General features: G+C 40.6%; 2 protein-coding genes across 2 annotated transcripts in view; both read right to left on the bottom strand.

Moving 5' to 3' along the window:
- LOC110211068 (uncharacterized) overlaps positions 1 to 20101 on the bottom strand; it is a 67202-nt gene that overhangs the window by 32634 nt on the left and 14467 nt on the right. The window lies entirely within an intron of this gene.
- Positions 1664 to 20101, bottom strand: part of LOC144455941 (uncharacterized) — a 36976-nt gene continuing 18538 nt past the window's right edge. Inside the window, exons 4-6 of the mRNA XM_078150320.1 lie at positions 13988 to 14067; positions 2411 to 3542; positions 1664 to 1919 (exon numbers count right to left, since the gene is read on the bottom strand). Coding sequence (XP_078006446.1) covers positions 1889 to 1919; positions 2411 to 3542; positions 13988 to 14067 — 1243 coding nt within the window. The 3' untranslated portion in view covers positions 1664 to 1888. The remainder of the gene's footprint in view (positions 1920 to 2410; positions 3543 to 13987; positions 14068 to 20101) is intronic.

Here is a 20101-nt window from a genome sequence, read left to right as displayed (position 1 = left end):
AAGAACACTCAGGAGATATGGAACGGTCATGACCGAGATTTGAACTGAACCTATTTATTTGAGTGATCTTATTAATTTAAAGGGGAATTTCCAATTTCCATTTCACTTGGCCTTAAGATCATGAGAATAATAGGTGAGGGGCAAAGGTGTGACATGAGTGTATATAGTGCGTATTTTGGTATACATATAACAATTGCATATACAAAGACATAAAAAGAACAAAGCAAGTAGTAGTATGGGGGTAGCTAAGGAATTAAAATACATAGTAGCAGTAGGAGATTTAAAAAGAAAATCATACCAATGATGATTAGTATCTGAGATCACTAAATGAGAAGCTTCGACTAGTCTTCCTGCGCTATAAGAGTCTGTATTCGATGTTCATTTAACGCGCGTTGGTTGGACTCTAATAACTTTTTGATTTCAGTCGACTGATTCAAGATGTTCATAAGGGGATATAGAGATAGAGACACATGAGGTAGAGGCAAAGATTGGGGTACCCAAGCAAAATTTTTAACTAGGTTAGTGTCTGGTGGAAAGTAAAAATCATTTCCTTGCCAGCGTAGGAAAGATACATTGGATAAGCAACCAGAAAATGGACAGTAGTAACATCTACAGATAGAAGGTCAGAGTGATTATTAGAGGCTATACAAACATATTGAGTAGATACTTCATATATCATAGAAAAGTTACTCACTGGGTATAAAGTTAGATCACACAAATTGGATGAATGTGAGAGAAGGCAGGGTTCCATCTGCCGAGTCATCATCCCACAAACAATCCCTCCATTAGTTACAACACAATCAGACAGAGTATGAGTTACATTATACCAATCTATATAGTTTCCATAGATATGAGGTAAAGCAAAGTATTTATGTAAGACAAAAGGTATTACATGAAATTGACACATAACAGTCCAAGTTTAACTTGGTAGAGTATAATAGTTCCAGCGCACCAAAGTGGAGTGCATCTAGCATTCTCAGGTTTTTGCTTTTTCCATACATCTGACAAGTCAAGTATATCGTTCCATATGTGAGAGTTACCTTCCTGTAGTAATCTTTGGGCATTTTCCTTCTGTATGAGGGTATATAAGTTTTGCAAGGAACATTTAGTCCAATTAAATAAAACACCAATGTTTTTCATAAGGTGTAAATTAACGAGGATGCTATTATTAAAGACTTGTAAAAATTGGCCTTGATATTGTAATGTATTTTGGTGTGGCAGGATCGTTGTGGGTAACCATTGGGCATTCACAGTCAAAGCTTGAGAAACATCTTGTCCAGCACTGCGCAGTCTGCTAGCCAAGGTCTCAAGGTCTATAGAATTAACTATACCCAAACCAGTTCCTGCACCACCAAGTAATGTATCATACCAAGCTCTTTTTTTCCTGACACAACTTTCTAAAGAGGGAAAAGTTACATTATAATGAAACACTATTTTGTGTTGCAAGATAGAGGTGTTAGTACATGAGCGGGGACACGAATTATTCCAGGAGGTTTCGGAGTCACAGGTACAACCCATACTAATTGGTTTAGATATTCTTCATACAGCCCATTGGAGGTGTTACGACAATAAAAATATGTCGTTGTTATTTCAGTGTTTACTTGTGTCCAATTATATGTTACAGATCTTAACCTTTTAGGAAAATATGGACTAGGTGGCCAACTTGTAAGGGTACAGGATATATTGGTACCGTTTGCTGCAGTTACAGTTAGATTAAAACTAGTTAAATTGATTCTCATTAGGGGAAATAAAGGGGCGTCCCAAACTTCTACGTTGAATGGGTATGACCAATTCATGATGTGGGTGTTGTTTTCACCAGCGTAGATGGAATCAGTACGCGGTCCTTGCTGAGGATTCCCCACTGGAATACCTGGAGTTCATGCCATAGTTAGCGTATAGCAGGCAAACACTGTAAAACACTTAATATCGTAAAAACATTTGGGTTAGTGGGACATGATACCATTTATCATCACCAGGGTATACTACTATGGCAGTATTAGTGTTTCCTTGTGCTATGAGCTCAGCTGGCCTTGGTCTATCAGATTGATGCTTCTTTATCCAAACTTTAGTACCATTATCACTCTGTATTTGTAGGGGGGTCCCATAATAAAGAGAAATAATATCTAGGGTTTTACAAGTGTTTTTCTGGGTAGCCCGTTTATAGGGGCAGGCAACTAATACCCCAGAGTAGGTGTCCACACAAGTGCAGGCATATTGACACCCCTGACTAACAGGTAATGGTCCAATATAGTCTATTTGCCAAATTTGAGCAGGTAAAGACCCTCTAGCCAATTCTCCAGTGATTTTCTTCGGCACAGGCCGATGAGCAAATAATTGACATTGTATGCAGTTTTGTACTATTTGCTTAAATAGATCCAGAGGTATGTTAATCCCTCTGTCTAATGCCCACCTGTAAGATGCAAGAGCGCCAAGATGTCCTGCGGTGATATGGACCCATTTTCCTAATTGTGTTTCATTTTCCTCTCTGGGGGTGACCTTTAAAGCTTTTCCTTGAAGTTTGGATAATTCATCAGCACGGGCATTATACTCACGTTCCACAGAATCTTGATTCACATGGGCATCTACATGAAATACAGATACATTAGTACATTGACACCATTCCCATATTTGTTCCCATAATTCTTTTCCCCACACATCTTTGTCTCTAATTTTCCATTCGTGTTTCTTCCAAATTGGCATCCAAACTGCTAGGCCATTGGCTACGGCCCAGGAATCAGTATATATATGACATTGGCCACCTTGTTCCTTTTGAATTACTTGATAGACAGCCACTAATTCGGCCCATTGGCTACTCTGGCCTTCACCAGAGCTTTCCAAAATAGTATTGCATGAAGGGTTATAGGCTACAGCTTTCCAACATCGCTTAGATCCTATATATTTAGCCGAGCCATCAGTAAACCAAGCATGCTTCTTCTGCTCGGGGGTTAGAGAATCATATCCATTATTCCAAGAAACAGGTGATTGATCATAAGACTTTGGTGGTATATCAATATCATTTGAATGTTTTGGTAATTCTAATACCTTTTCATGCAAGGTGGAAATACCCGATCTGCCTGTCTTGACTCTATTTTGCAAATACCATTTCCATTTAATAATTGATGATTCTTGGGCATGTCCTATTTTATGTGAGGCGGGGGTCCCCATAATCCAACTCATAATGGGTATGGCTGGCCTCAATACAACTTCATGGTTTAAAGTTAAATGTTCTGTCTCTACCAGGGCCCAATATGCAGCCAATAATTGTTGTTCAAAAGGAGTATAATTTTGGCCAGCAGGTGGCAGTTTCCGCGACCAAAATCCTAAAGGAACATTCCTGCCCTGTTGTTTTTGCCATAAACTCCAATCAGCATATCCATGCAAAACTGTAACTTGCAATTCCATCGGCCCTGGCTGTACAGGCCAAAGATCCAGGGCAGTTTGAATAGCTATTTTGGCTTCCTCAAAGGCTTTCGATTCTGTTTCCCCCCATTCAAATGCATACTTTTTCCGGGTAACTTTATACAATGGCTTCAAAATCTGACCTAAATGAGGAATGTGATTCTCCAGAAACCAAACAACCCAACGAACTTTTGAGCTTCTCTTTTGTCCCTAGGAGGTGAAAAATCTAATATTTTTTGCTTGGCCTTGGGGAGGATTTCTCTATGACCCTTATTCCAAATTATTCCTAAAAACTTCACACTTTGAGCTGGACCTTGAATTTTATCAGGATTAATCTCCCATCCCTTCTCCTTCATATGTTCTATTAGTTGAGTTAATCTTTTCTCTACCACCTCTTTATTCTCTGCCTGTATTAAAATATAGAGGTCAAACTCAAAAATTTTAGACAATCCTTGGGGTCTAGCCACACTCCTCCAGCTCCCCCATCACTTAATCTTACAAGCCAGGAGATTGCAGGCTCTCCTGATCGCTGTGAAAACCTACTAAGCAAATCAGTAATTTCTCTTTGGGAGTAATCTTCCGTGATTTCAGTCACCCGGGGTGGGTTAGCTCCCTCCTTTTCGGCTTTTCTCCTATCTATCGGCCGAGCTTCCCCGTCTACAACATCCGGAACATCTTCCTCTATTACTTCCCCCCACCTATCATCATCTTCATCCCAAATATCACCTTCCCAAGTATCAGGGTCCCAATTCATATTTGCTACAGCTATTACAGCATGCACTTTCCTTTTACTCACCCTTCAAATTTTCTACACACACTCCTCTCTCCTACATGCTTAAACTTCCTTGCCTTTCTTTCTAATGATTTAAAATCCCCTTAAAACCTGTACATATCTCATTCCTTTCTAATTCTGACCTAACACTTCAACAATCCTTCCCAACTTGCCCTCTACCAACCATATAACCTAAGTAATAAAGTATTCTTCTCTCTTTCCCTCTCCCATCCACGCACTGCTTTGAAGCTGCTGTTACCTGGGGAGGGAGAGGGGGAGAATGAAGGCAACTTTTCAGAGTCCTGCTGCAGCCTTTGGCTGTCTGGCTGCAAACAACCCAAAAGGGAGGGAAATGATGTACTGGTCGTATCCCCCCATTATCCCTGCTGGCAACCGGCCCATCCGTCGCACCCCAAACGAGAACCCCCAACACCCCCAATCCTCACTAGGTCCTGTACACTGTGACCAGGTTTTTGCGAGCGAGGAAAACGGAGGGTCCTCCCAACCGGGGACCTCTACCGGAGCCCGGGGCTCTTAAAGAAAGGCATTTATACAGCGAATCCTGTTCGTGACGCCAATTTTGTATTAATAGGATTTAGTGAGGTTCGGATTCGCTCCTATAAATGACACTCTCCAATGCACCAGAAAATAATAGGAAATAGATAATTTATTTAGAAGAAGCAAAGCACAGATAGTTTGAATTTGCATAGAAAGCATAAATAATAAGAACAATCAATAATATAGCACCGATCAAGAGAGTCGGTAATGGAAGAGAATACATCACCAATTCAAGGGAACCTCCAAAGTCAATCAACGGCTGGGAGCCCCGTTGCAGCCAGTACAAACTTGAATTGTGTAAAGATTTTCCCGGGCGAAGCGTCCTTCCCGCGGGTGAGGCTCAGCGGGCTTACAGGACGCAGTGTTTTTATATTGTTCTAAACAAAGAAGGCTTGGGGCCAAGAACCCCTTTTTGATGCTTGCGCTATTCATGGTTTGTCCAATACACATCTGACCTTAGCCACGCTCCCATCCGCCTGAGGCTTGGTATTTTGTTTTTTGATAACATCACGTCTCACAAGGAGAGGAGCCAACCCTCCATGTCAACGTGACCTAGGAATGGCTAGTTCCTGGAATGCTAGGCCAAGAACACTCAGGAGATATGGAACGGTCATGACCGAGATTTGAACTGAACCTATTTATTTGAGTGATCTTATTAATTTAAAGGGGAATTTCCAATTTCCATTTCAGTCTGTTTGTTCATTGACTGGTTGATTGACCTCATTCAGAAAACAAAGATTTTTGGTTTGAGGCAGTAAAGGACCTTGAAAAACCAGAATTTTTTTTCTTTCTTTCTTTCTGTCAACTAGTCATGTCATCCTCTATGAACCTCCCCAATAGGATGTAAGATTTTTGAGCATAAGGACTTTTCATTTTTGTCTTTGTATTCCCAGCACCTAGTATAGTCCACTAGATGGCATTGTGGATAGAGTACTGGGCCTAGAGTGAGGAAGACCCGAATTCAAATCCAGCCTTAGACACTTACTAGCTGTGTGACCATGGGCAAGTCATTTAACCTTTGCTTGCCTCAGTTTCCTCAATTGGAAAATAGGGCTCATAACAGCACCTACCCTGAAGGGTTATAGTGAAGGTCAGTTGAGATAAGTGGCTGGAGCACAGACTTGTATTACTATGGTGTTGAATGGTTTGCCTTGGATTCAGACAGATACCATTTGGTCATTTTTGAGGTTATACCCTGGTATTGCTTTTCTCACCCTGACTCCTAGGGCTACCCCATTTCTTCTAAGGGATTCTTGCCCACAGTAGTATATGTAGTGATCACCCATTCTCATCCATTTACGTTTACTGACACCCAAAATGTTAATATTTAATCTTTCCATCTCCTATATGATCATATCCAGCTTACTTCGGTTCTTAGCGCTTTGCTTGTAGTAGGTGCTTAAGAAATATTTATTGAATTGAATTAAAATGGAAATATTATAAGACCATTTTGTCATTTGGCATGTGTATGGACGTCATTTGTCCTCACACTTGAATGAGAACAAGATGATAACCTGTTCTCTCTGTACACTACTTTTATCTAGCACAGCTAGGGGGTACAGTGGACAGAGTACTGGGCCTGGAGTTTGGAAGGCCTGAGTTCAAATCCAACCTCAGGCACATGCTAGCAAGTCACTTAACCGAATCTACCTCAGTTTTTACAGCTATAAAATGAGGGTGGTAATAATAGCATTTACCTCTCAGAGTTGTCGTGAGGATGAAATGACATATTTGTAATGTGCTTAGCATCGTGCCTGACTCATAGTAGGGATTTAACAAAGGCTGTTTCATTGTGTCCTTCCTAAAGCCTCATACACCTAAACTTTTGATTATTCGGGTCTGATTGTCCCTATTTATGAATTGCATAGATCCTTTGCTTCTCCTTCCTTGTCATTTGGGCTGTTTTCCTCATTCATCAACCTAATGATATATAAGTGAGGGAATTTACGGTTGTCTGTTTGCAATCCTTTGCCACATAGGCTGTGCTAACTTTTCCTAAGACTCTACCCCACATTAATTAGGCCAGTGTTTTTCTTAAAAGCTATTAAAATTGTTCTCGAGTAATTTGGACCAGAGGACTGCTCAGATAGAGACATAGCTTCCTGATGGACTCAGGACTCAGGACTCTTCCACCACAGGAAGAGGCAAATGTTCCTCCCTTGACATTGGCAAGCCTCAAAGGCTAATACAAAGGCAGAGAAACTTGCCCAACAGAACCAACACTGTGTCCTGACTAATCATCCTGCTCATGCTATGGCTAAGTAAATTTCCTTCTGTTAACAGTAAAGTGGTCTATGAGTTGTCTCATCTTCTTCCAGTCTCAACTTGAATCACTAGTCTGGAGTGAGTCAGGTCTGGCTTACAACAAGAGAGAGAGCTCAGACTAACCTGTTTTGCCCCAAAGATTTTCTGAAGGAAATCACTGCTCTTGGCTAAAATTAGGTTTGCAAATTGAATTTTTCTGTGGATTCCTTGAATCCAATTACAAAACATAGCCAAGAAATGTTCATACTAGCAGAAGTGAAATAAAGGTCCATTACTTCTTCATGGCCTCCTTGGTTTATATCAACAGAGAAAGAAATATCTTATTGATGAGATAGCATCAAGTTAACCTATACTATTTGAAAATAGTCATTCGTGTTAAGAAATAGCTTTAAAAGGCTGGCTTCCCCTCTTTCCCTATCCTTTAAAAAATGACTATATAGAAAACTGAAATTGCCCTTTTACTGAGGAGGTTTGATGGTTAAATAAATGATATTTCAGCCCAGAGAAGAAAATTAAATAGCTTCTGTCTGAGGGAGATATCATTCTAGTTAATTATTAGCATTAAAATTCCAATTTGATGTTCAACACATTCTAGACAGATGCTACCTTTTCAGGTCAATGCTTTTCAAAGACAATCTCATATTAGTTAGGTATGAGATGTTGTCATGAGGTTGAATGAGCTAATTGCACCATGACACATTGGTATCCTTAACTGAACTTTGAATAGACACACAGAATGTAGAAATTGCTCAGGATAAATCTAGAACCTTAAACTGTCTTCCCTTCAGCACATGGTTATAAAGTCACATTCCACCCCCCCAAAAAAAAAATCACTTTAGGAAGTAGAAGGTGGGGGGAAACATGATTACAAAATGGCTCACATGAAAAAGACCCAAGGGTTCTAACAGTCATTTGGCAACCAAGAAAGTTAATGTGTCCTACGGCTGCATTAATAGAGTATGGAGTCCAGAATAAGAGAGCTAATGGCCCCGTTGTACTGGGACCTAAAGGAATAGAATCTGAAAGTCCTGGGATGAGAGTGAGGGGCAGAGAGGGAAGGAGCATTGAGAGACAAAATAGTTCAACATAAGGAGAAACTTTCTACTAATTAAAGGTATCCTCAAGTGGAATGGGCTACCTCTGAGGGAGCTGTGGAAGTACAATTGGGAAGAGAGAAGTGATTTCCCTAAACTTACATGAACTGATGCTGAATGAAGTGAGCAGAAGCAGGAGAACATTGCACACAGCAACAGCAACATTGTGTGAGGATCAACTATGATAGACTTAGCTCTTCTCAACAATATAATGATCCAAGACAATTCCAAAGGACTCATGATGAAAAATGCTATCCACATCCAGAGAAAGGACTGTGGAGTCTGAATGCAGATCGAAGCAAGCTATTTTCACTTTGTTTTGGTTTTTGTTTTCCTTTCTCTTGGTTTCACTTGGTTTTTTCCTTTTGTTCTAATTCTTCTTTCACAAAATGACTAATGTGGAAATGTGTTTAACATGATTGTTCATGTATAACCTACATCAGATTGCTTGCTATCTTAAAGAGAGGGGAGGGAAGAAAGGGAGGGAGAAAAATTTGAAACTCAAAATTTTATAAAAATTAATGTTGAAAACTATCTTTACATGTAATTAGGAGGAAAAAATAAAATACTATTAAGGGAAAAAAAAAGAAGTGATTTCCTTGTCACTGAGTTCCTGGTACCCAGGCACCAATTCATAAGTGTTTGTAAAATAAAAAGAACACCTGCATTCTCTCTCTTCTTGGCTCCACTTCCAGTTCAGCAATCCCTGCCCTCCAGGAGCTTAAAATCTAATAGGGGAGAACAATACACACACAAAAGGAAGGAAAGGGGGAAGGGGAGGGCACCAAGGAGTTTGGTGTTCTGTGGAATGGGAACCAAACAGCTGCTGCTAGAAAATGGAGTTACCTGGAAGGGTCTGAACATTCTGAGCCCTCTATAAAGGAAGGACTGGGAGGAATTTGATGCACCACCCTCCAGCCCTCCAATCAGAAGGGAGGGGAAACTGAAGGGTTTGAGAAGGTGTTGAGTGTCAAAAACTGAGTCAGTCAGCATAAGGATGAGATTTCAGGTGATCAGTGTATCCCAGAGGAGGCGTGATGTTCCCTGGAAAGGACATCAAGCATTGACTCCAATGGGAAATGAATATGACCCCACTGCCACGTTTGTAACAACCCTGTTATTACAGGTATGATTAGCCTCATTCTACAAAAAGGGAAACCGAGACTCAGGTTGAGTGATTTACCTGTGGTCACATGGTTAATAAGTTTCAGAGAGAGGATTCACACTCAGGTTTTCTGGATGCTATCACCAACATCTCATTGTCTATACCACGCTGACTCAAGTTTTCCAGGGAAAAGGTGAGTTTGGGCCAAATTTTAGAGGAATCTCTAAGGTCATAGATTCAGAATTGAAATGAATCTTAGAAATCATGTAATGCACTCTCAACTTATATAGGAGGAACTGCGACCCAGAGAAGGAAAATGATTTTGCCCAAAGGTCACTTAGTAACAGAGTCAAGGTTTAAACAACATGTTCATACACAGGGCAGCTAGGCGGCATCATAGTGCATAGAGCGCCCATCCTAGAGTCAGGAAAACTCATCTTCCTGAGTTCAAATCTAGCCTCAGTCACTTACTAGCTGTGGGACCCTGGGCAAGTCACTTAACCCTGTTTGTCTCAATTTCTTCATCTGTAAAATGAGAAGGAAATGGCAAACCACTCTAGTATCTCAAATGGAGTCACAAAAAATTGGACATGAAACTTAAAACAACTGAACATATATAAGTGTACATTATATATATATATATATATATATATATATATATATATATATATATATATATGCAAAGAAAATAGATTTAGAGCAGAAAGTGACCTTGAAAATCATGGAATTATATGAAAATCATGGCTGGAAGGGACCTTAGTGTTCTTCAAATCCAACCCCCTTGTTTTACAGATGAGGAAACTGAGACTTAGAGAAGTAAAGTGATTTGCCCAAACTTACAGACAGTAAACAAGAGAACTGGGATTTGAACCTTGGTTCTCTGACTCCAAACCCAGCTCTGTGTCCAGAACTCCACCCCATGATCCAAGCCCAACTATTGCTGCAATGTCTTCTGGGGTTTTTTTTGGTCCAAACCTATGATTCCATTGGCCTCAATAACTCCGAATAAGGACAATCCTTCTGCCAATGTAGGTGAGCATCTGCTCTGCCATGTATAGCCTTAGAGGCTTGCCCATATCACACAAGCAGTCTGTGGCCGAGGACTTCAACTCTGACTTGAGGCTAGCTCTCTGAACAACCCCACGTTGTCTCTGAATGGTACGCTGTAGGCGCTTAGTAATTTCTTAAATTCAATTTAATTTCATCAAAAGATTTTCTTCTTAAAGCAAAGAGCTTTGGTGAAATGAGTACCTTGCAGTTTATACTGGTTCTGAATCACAGTCTGACTCATTCTTCTGAGGTCAGGTACAATTTAAAATGAATCAAATCAACAGCAACCATGATGGCAATTAAAATGTTTCTACTTGAGATCTTCCTTTTCTGCGTCTCTCGGATTTTGATCCTGAGAATGATTACCAGGCATCTTCACACTAAAGTTTGTGAAATACAATAATCCCATGAAAGCAAAACATTTGGAACCAATAGAAGTCCTTTTTAATTGATTCAATAATCTCATAGGGAGTACTGAGTTGAAAACAGGGTAGCTGTTATTCCCCTCCAAAGTCATCTCGCAACCATGACTCCGTGAGGGCTGCTACTTTGATTGATATACACATCACCCAGGGACATGTTTGGAAGCCAATGGACAGCGACAGTCTAATACAGGAGGGATACAGACCAGCACAGTCTGCTCTTTTCCCATCGTCTGCATTCTTTGTATTCCACTCCACCATCCCATGCCCACAGAGAGAAATGATTATTTTTATTCATAACACCACCACCTCATTCCCTTCATCACCAGAAAACTCATCATCCCAGAGAGCATTTTAACTTTGGGACTCACACCTCATCAGTACCCTTTGATTGAAGGGCTACAGGGCAGAGCAAAAATTCTTTCCAAAGCCAACATATAAAAAGGGCTCAGAAACCCAGTAAACTCATTTCCTTTCAGCTGCACCCTTTGAATTCCACTCTACCATCATTGTTTTACACACACACACACACACACACACACACACACACACACACACGTACATACGTGCTTATGTGCCTTCTTCTCCCCCTTGCCCCTTTTTTGCTTCCTTGGGTGTGCTCTATTTCCCCATTAGATTGTAAGCTCCTTGAGGGTAGAGACTGGCTTTCTTTTTATTTGAGGAGAAGGAGGAGGAGGAAAAGAAAGGGGTGGGAGGGGGAGAAGAGGAAGAGGGAAGGGAGGAGGGGGAGGGGAGAGGGAAGAAAAGGAAGAGTTATTATTTCATTTGATTCTCACAACAATTCTGGGAGATAGGTGCTATTATTATCCCAATTTTACAAATTAGGAAACTGAGGCAAGCCGCAGTTAAGTGATTTGCCCAGGGTCACACAAATAGTGTCTAAGGCTGGATTTGAGCTTAAGTCTCCCTGGTTCCAGGCCCAGTGTTCTAATCACTGAGCCATAATGTCTGGTACATGGTATGGTAGGTGCTTAATAAAAGTTATTATAATGCATTAATATATTGTAATCTGTGCCTTCCTTCTGTGATGAAAGCCACAACTAGGAATATATTGAGAATAATGTAGTAGAAATAGCAGTTTATTTAAGGGGAGGGACCTGGACTTCTTTGGCAATCTGGTGAAGCTAATAGGCCCCTTATCAGATAAAAATGCTTTAAAATGCATTAAATAAAATACAGAGGGTTGCAAAGGAACACAAGTATATTGAAATATGGTTATCAACATAATTTTTTACAGAGTCTATAGACTCTAGGTTAAGAACCCCTGATTTAGAGTCAGAGACCTGGGGTTCAAATCCTGTTTCTTCTACTTACTCCTCAAGTGACAAGATTTAAATCACATGTCACTTTCCTTTCCTGGGCCTCAGTTTCCCCATCTGTAAAATAAGGGTGTTGGACTAGATGGAGCTAGCATGGTACAAGGCAAAGAATGCTGGAATTAGAGGATCTGGATTCTATTTCTTACTCTGCTCACTGCTATCTGTGCAACCTTGGGCAGGTCATTTACCATTTACAAACTTAGCTCCTCACCTACGAAGTGAATGAGTCGTATTAGATAGATGTCTTCTTAGGTCTCTTTTGGCTCTAAATCTATGAGTCGAAGATGATTCTCTGACCTACAAGATCCACTCCATTTCTAAAGCTATCATTCTTAGGTATCATTTTTTCAGACGTATGATGAAGCCATACCTCTAGGCACTCCCTACTTCAGAGCAGGTATAGATATCTTCTGATTACGTCCTGTGAGTCAAGATGACCCTTACTTGACTGCTGATCTAGAATTCAGTGGACAGTCCAAAGGGAAACCCCTATCCCTCAAGCCTCTTCTTCTTGCTGGTCTTAGGGCATGAGAATGGCTCTCTTAGCTCTGGAGAGCCAACGGGAAATACCCTTCCCCACACACCATGAACTCATGGTCTTCTGGGCAAGCCTGCGTTTGGGATGGGGCCACCTCCTATTTGCATCTCATTTAGTACAAGACCCTGTGAGATCTCTCACTGAACCAGCAGTATATTAGCTATTGGAGCAGACACTGGCCTCCTGACTGTTCCTCACACAAGACATGCCATCTTCTTTTTATTTAGTCATCTTCAGTTATGTCCAACTCTTTGCGACCCCATTTGGGGTTTTCTTGGCAAAAATACCGGAGTGGTTTGCCTTTTCCTTCTCCAGCTCATGAGGAAACTGAAGCAAAATTAAGTGACTCACCCAGGGTCACACAGCTACTAAGTGTTTGAGGCCAGATTTGAATTCATGAAGAAGATTCCAAGCCCAGCACTCTATCCACTGCACCATCTAACTTGCGCCACCCATCTTCCCACACATTGCTCCTTGCATTTTCTCTGGCTGTCCCCACGCTTGGGATGCTTTCGGACATCATCTCTGCCTCCTGGCTTCTTTGCCTTCTTTCAAGTCTCAGCTAAAATCTCACCTTCTGCAAGAAGCCTTTCCCAGTCTATTTCAATATTAATGTCTTCCCCTCAGCGATTACTTCCAATTTATCCTTCAAATACCTCATTTGTTCCCATTCGTTGACTTGTTGTGTCCCCCATTAGACTGGAAGCTTGTACTTCGTGCCGCTGCTTTCATCCTAGCAGTGACATCTCTGATCCCTAGGGGATGCTTTCAAGATGAACGTCCAGAGGTTGACATGGCAAATCTTATTTTAATTTTAATTTATGGAATAAAACAAGCATTTCTATAACACAATACAATAAAAAAAAAGTTGGTTATGCATGAAACTGCAAATCCATCATGTACAACTTGCCACTCCCTTTAAACATACAACAAAGTTATCATGTAAATTTCTTTTCTTTCCCTTTTCTCCCCTTCCCCCCACCCGTCCACCCCCCTCACCTCCGCTTTAGAGATGGCTTCCATTAGACACAAATAAGTGAATATAGATACATATATAGATATATATACACATATATACACACACATACACACATATATACACATACATGTATACAATACACATGGATACACAATACATACACATGCACATATACACATATGGACGTATGTGTATATATGTGTGCTTACGTGTATATATGTATGTGTATATACGTGTGTGTGTGTGTGTGTGTGTATAGAACAACCTTGTTCAGCAGAAATAGTCCTAACCTTATCAAGGCACAGTCTAATCACAGTCTGTGGAAGGGGAAGAAAATGGAATCACAGTGTTAGTCTTTATTACACATGGGACAAAATGGGCATTCCAGGAGTTTCAGCACCTATTAGTCAAATAAATAAGCAGTCAAGTCTCAAGTGAGACTTCTCAGTTATCTCTGAGGATTACTGGCCACCATGATCATTTGTAGACATTTCAGCTCCCCAACCCTGTCATTCCTGCATTTATTCAAGGACAGGAAAAAAACCCTGAATCACAGGAAAATTCAATTTAATTTAATTCAAAAAACTTTAAGCTCCTACTGTGTACAGAGCACATAGGGATGAGAGTACAGGGAGAGACAGCAAGAAGGAGAAGGTTGCACCTGGGGCACAGGTGGTCTACAGAACACCCCTTTCCAGGAGTGGAAAGATCAGAGTCTAGAGCAAATCTCAAGTTCTAGATTCAAGCCTATCATAAGTAAGCTCTTTGAGGGTGGGGACTATTTCATTCTTACCTTTGTTTGTCCAGGGCCTGGCACATAGTAGGCCCTTCTAGTAAATGCTTATCGAACTGAACTGAATCCAAATCCTGTCCAAAATGCTTTCATCTCCAAATGCTCATAATAATAGCCAAAATCTGTTGTTGTTGTCTTTGGACCACACCAATGATTTTATTGATTTGAAGAATTTGTAGTGAGGAAGCTCCCCCTATTGCAGATTGGCCCCTAATCTGTGATTTATAGTCATAGACAGTTGCCTGGAAAGGTTAAGTGAATTGCCCAGGGCCACCCAGCCAATAGCAGAACTTGAACCCAGGACTTGCTGATTCCAAGACCAGTTCTCTAAGTCATACTGCCTTTCCAACTAAAATAAATATATAAAATAATAAAAGCCTACCCTAACCTAAGCACTTTTCAAAATTGCATTATTACCTAGGGAATATCTGCTATGTTCCTAAATAGAAAGAAAAACTTTCTTTAAACAGATAAGAGTAGATTGCAATGAACAGTAATTGGTCATTTCCTAGCAACCCTGACTTTAAGCCACAGAGATATAATATGAATAACCCATCTTGTCAAAACTACTCACCGTAAAATAGGAAAATATTAAATTCGTTGTGCTACACTACTGAGCTCAGTCTTAGCAAGTTTGCTGTTCTAGAAACTTTCACTTCTTTTTCTATATATTTTTCTATTTATATAATTATATTTATTTATTTTAAATATATTTATATATAAAATTATATAATTTAATAATTACATAATTTGATTAGACTTTGTTTATACTCTCTTTTTTTGTGACTCCTTGATGTTGACCAAAACAACTTGCCCCTGCTTGAGACTGATTCCATATGTGGGTTTCTAGTTCAGAGCAGCAACTAGAGGAGGAAAACTGCTGAGTGCTGCTCTGTCCCATTGCTCCACCAGCCTACTCCGAAAGACTAGCCATCACCTCTGAGCCTAAGCAGGCTAGCCATTAGAATCTCCAGAACACTAAAACATCATCATTCCATTTGGGATTTTGGGGATGATCTGTTTTACAAATTCTTCTACCCTAAAAAACTCTTCATCCCACTTTGCGCATCTCTTTTCACTCTAATGCTATCCCCCATGGTTATTTCTCTCATACACAATCACCCTTAGATCACAGGTGGACTACGCTCTCTGTATGCCTATGCCCCAGATGCATACCTCTCCTTCTTGATATCCTTCCCTGTACTCTCATCCCTACCCAACTCAACCCTAACCTGCCCCCAAGTTCACTGTGCCCCTCTCTATGGCCTCTTTTATTATGTTTTTTGTAATCACTGGAAGGAAAACCCACTAAATCCTCTTCCTTTTCTGGCATGGATTCATTCAGCATTAAAGTTTCTTCCATCTTACTTGAAACCTGGATTTCCAGTGATGTCTCGTCCTTCTGCAATCCTCTTCAATGGATACCACTCCTACTACCACCACCACCCCCTAACACATGAGACAAAATGGAGTTGTTGGCACATTCCCCATTGTTTCCAGACCACAGTCCATTCAGCATTCTCCAAAATCTTTCCTCTTTTGAAGTTATGCCATCTGCTTAAACCACATACTCTCTATCCTTTTTTACAGTTGCTAACAACCTTATAAACACTCTCTTATTTCCCAGTGACTTCAACATCTGGCTCATAGACTTCCTCTCCACTCAGTCTCCTGCCATCTTCCTTAGTGACCTCAACACTCACATTGATGGACCTATACTTCTACTCTACCTTTGCCATTCACGAGCATGGACATATACTGAACTTCATCATCACTGAGAATGTCACCTCCAAGGATGTTGTATAGGTTTTTTCATTAGAGGCACCTAGATGGTGCAATAGGTAGAGTGCTAGAGCTGGGGTCAGGAAGACCTGAGGTCAAATCTGGGCTCAAACATGTAGGCAAGTCACTTAACCTCAGTTTGCCTCAATTTCCTCATCTGTAAAATAAGGATGATAATAATAGCACCTATCTCCTGAAGTTCTTTTGCAGAAACGTTCTGCAAACCTTAAAAGCATTTTATCAATTCTACCTATTATTATTATTGTTACTATATTCTACTTTCGCCACTCCCAAGCTCATCATCATTCAGAACTTCTCCTCCAAGGATCTACAGTAGTTTTCTTCATGGAGGCATTGTCTCCTTTCTCAATTTCTATGGACAGCATCCCTCACTTCTTTTCTGAGCCATGAGATGATGGCATACAACTATATCACTTATTATTCAACATGGCAGAAAAAGCATCTGCAATTGCAGAGTGTGCAGTGTTCATGCCATGGTGGTTGAGTTGGCCCCTGTTCTCTTCTCTTTCCTCCATCAGGTTGGCCAAGACCCTAACCCAGATACCCAGGATTCCCATCCTTTGAAATCATCCCTGAATGACTCTAATAGACCATTACTATTGCAGGATCACACTTTAAGGACTATTACACAAAACCCAGATCTGCCACATTGGGCACATGTGTCAGAGGGTTGGCATGCCAGGCTAGGATATCTGAACCATCATTCCACAAAATCATCCGGGGTGGGAAGGATAGAGATCACCTATTCCAATTCATTAATTTTCCAGGTAGAAAATTTGAAACCTAACATATTGAAATGACTTTCCCAAGGGAATACAGCCAAGAAATAGCACAGCAAGGTCTAAACACAGTCTGTTGACACCTTGTTCTCTCCTTCTCTTCATGGACCCTACAGGATTCAGGCCTCAACCAAGAGCTAAGCACAGAGGACCACTCAGCCTCATCCCATAGCTCCAGAAACATAAAATAAGCTCATCTAACTGTACCCATTCCAGAAATGTCTGTTTGCCCTACACAGAAATATCTGTTCACCCTAGCTTCTGCCAGAAGAAAGTAAAGAGGCTCCTCCTTAGCCAACTTGGCCAACCGTTGATTCATTCCAGCATCTCTGCCCCTTTCCTGGTCTTCCCATTTTTAAGTCTTGGCAGCAATACATTTGAAAATCATAAAGGTTTATATTGGGGCAAATATAACCTGGATTAGTGACTATTAAATCAATAATGACTTCTGACCATGTGGATATAATATGATTGCAATAGCATACCCTTGTATAAAAGACTCCAAGTAAAGACAATTTTTTTTTGTCTAGGCAATGGGGTTAAGTAACTTGCCCAGGGTCACACAGCTAGTGTTATGTGTCTGAGGCCAGATTTGAACTCAGGTCCTCCTGAATCCAGGGCCAGTGCCCTATCCACTATGCCACCTAGCTGCCCCTAAATGCTTCTATTAAATAGGATACACAGACATCCACAAATATATAATAATACTTTTGTTTTCTTATTCTATTCCATACATCATTTTCTGAGGTGCCTGTTTCTGTTAAATAGCCACTATCCCAGTGTCTTAGGTTTTTAATTTTGGCACTGTCTTCAACGTTTTGCTCTCCCTTACCCCACGTAGCTAACCTGGCTCCAGCACACCCTGACCTTGTTAACCCCCAATGGCACTGAATTACCATATAACTTAACCACTTTCTTTAAATATACTCCTTTTCTCTCCCATTCAAGCTGGGCTTTGAAGAGGAAAATGTGATCAATACTACTGCTATTATTCACAAAATTAATTCACTGGTCTTTGTCTTGCCAAGAACCATCTATACTTGGCACCTGAAGATGGAGTTTAATCCTTCTCAAGACAAGAAAAACAACAAATAGTAAACATGAAAGAGAAGATGAATGTAAGAGGGCTAAAGAAGATATGAGCAGTATGCCCCTCTGTTATTTCTTCATGTAAGCTAGAACCAGAGAAAATAAATACGACTTTATAAAAGGAAGAGACTTACAGCTTGGTTCACCTGAGAGAAACTACAGAACTAGAAGGGTCAAGTTGAAAAATATGGTAGGAATAGAAGTGACAGAGAAGGCATATCATATTAGCCCTACGCCTCAAGGGCAGGCCTAATACTGCATAGTATTACAGCCCTGCCTTGATCTGATTTTCTAGCTATTTCATGTGCACAGTGCATTAAAAGAGGTGATAACTCCAGTGTACTTTGACCTGGTCAAACCGTATCTGGTCCATGGCCCACGAAGTGGCTGGCAAGAAGATGGCAGGGGAGTACAGTAAATACAATCAGGTTAATTTACAGTCTTGGGGACACAAGGAGAACTCTTCTTGGACCCCATAGGAAATAATCCCTACCAGCAAACTGAGAAGCAATGTGACATAAAGAATAAAGAACTGGCTTGGGAGCCAGGGAGACCTGAATTCAAGGGTTTGCAAAGTACTTTACATGGGTTATTTGATATAATTTGATATAATAATTTGATAATTGATATAATAATTATATGTGGGTAGGTGTTGTTATTATTATCCTCACTTTACAGACGATCCTTACTAGGGAGTTGTTAATATTCAGATTATTAGGGGATACTTCCCAAAACAGCTAAGGCAAGAGTTCTTAATGGGAGGACTATGGATAGAATTCAGGGGGTCCTTGAACTTGGATGGGGAAAAATTACATCTTCAGTTTTACCAAATTCTAAAAAAAACTGAGCATTTCTTTCAATTATTTAAAAATATTCTTCTGAGAAGGGTTCCACAGACTTACCAGACTGCCAAGGAGTCCAATGCCATGAAAGAAAATGAAGAACCCCTGATCAATATGGGGTGAAAAGGAGGGAGAGACTGCATATTTGGGGAGTTCACTGTACCCTCTCCACAACAATGAAGTGAAATTATTGCCAAGGAGATTGCCAGGGAAAGTGTTGTGAGATATCTGAGGAGGGAGAGATCACGTTCACCTGGGTGGGAAAGGAAAGGGAGGAATGAGGTCTCATGTAAATAAATCCATGGAACACAGGAAAATTAAAAATAACTGGTTTTTTGTCCATTATATGAAATCATTCATGAAACTTATACACAAGAAATTGTGTGCCAAGACCGATCACATGACAAGAGCAAGAGATGACAGGTGAAGAGCCAGAGAGCACTCCATTAGCGCCAAACATCAGCTCTCCCTCACTTTACATGCTATGGCATCATCTCCCTGATTTCATGATCCTCTTCGAGAATGAAGGACAAACAACAATATTAAGAGAAAGCAAAGAAGGTCTTGGGGCTCTACTGAGGCAAATCTTTAGGAGGACCTGGAGAAGAGGCCCACAGGATGGGCAAGGATGGATAGGTCTTAATCTGTACCACTGGAGAAAACTCTCCAATCTAGGAGACCACAGAACCATTTTACTGTCTGAAATTTTATGATTAAGACCAAAACGAGAAATAAGATGAAAGGAATCATCAACATTTGGCTTTGGCTACCACTTTTAGGAAGAAGATTAAGGCGGAGCTCCATAAACAGACACAGCTAACTTTCCCATGGGTTAGTAATACCTGGAGAGGTTGTTCTATTATCAATTCACCCAGTCCCTCACTTCTGCCACTTCACAGAACTATGTGGTCTTATACCTATCATAACTCAAGTCAACAAGCATTACATTCCAGGCACTGTGCTAAGTTCTGGAAATACAAATCCATTCAGAAAGAAAGACTGTCTCTGTCCTGTGGGAACTTAACATTCAAATGAAAGTACAACAACACGTATAATAGGGAGCTGAAAAGCAATTGGGTGTAGGGAACGGAAAATGAAGAGTAGTTGGCTAGACCCTTCCTTAAAATGGCATTTATAAAAAGGGGTGGGGGGTGCCGCAGGTAGGTGGCACAGTGGATAGAGCTCTAGCCCTGGAGTCAGGAGGACCTGAGTTCCAGCCTCAGACACTTGACACTTACTAGTTGTGTGACCCTGGGCAAGTCACTTAACCCTG

Source organism: Phascolarctos cinereus, unplaced genomic scaffold (assembly GCF_003287225.1).
Source record: "Phascolarctos cinereus isolate Bilbo 61053 unplaced genomic scaffold, phaCin_HiC Scaffold_1;HRSCAF=81, whole genome shotgun sequence".
NCBI classification, from domain to species: domain Eukaryota; kingdom Metazoa; phylum Chordata; class Mammalia; order Diprotodontia; family Phascolarctidae; genus Phascolarctos; species Phascolarctos cinereus.
This window is presented reverse-complemented; position numbering and strand designations above follow the sequence as displayed.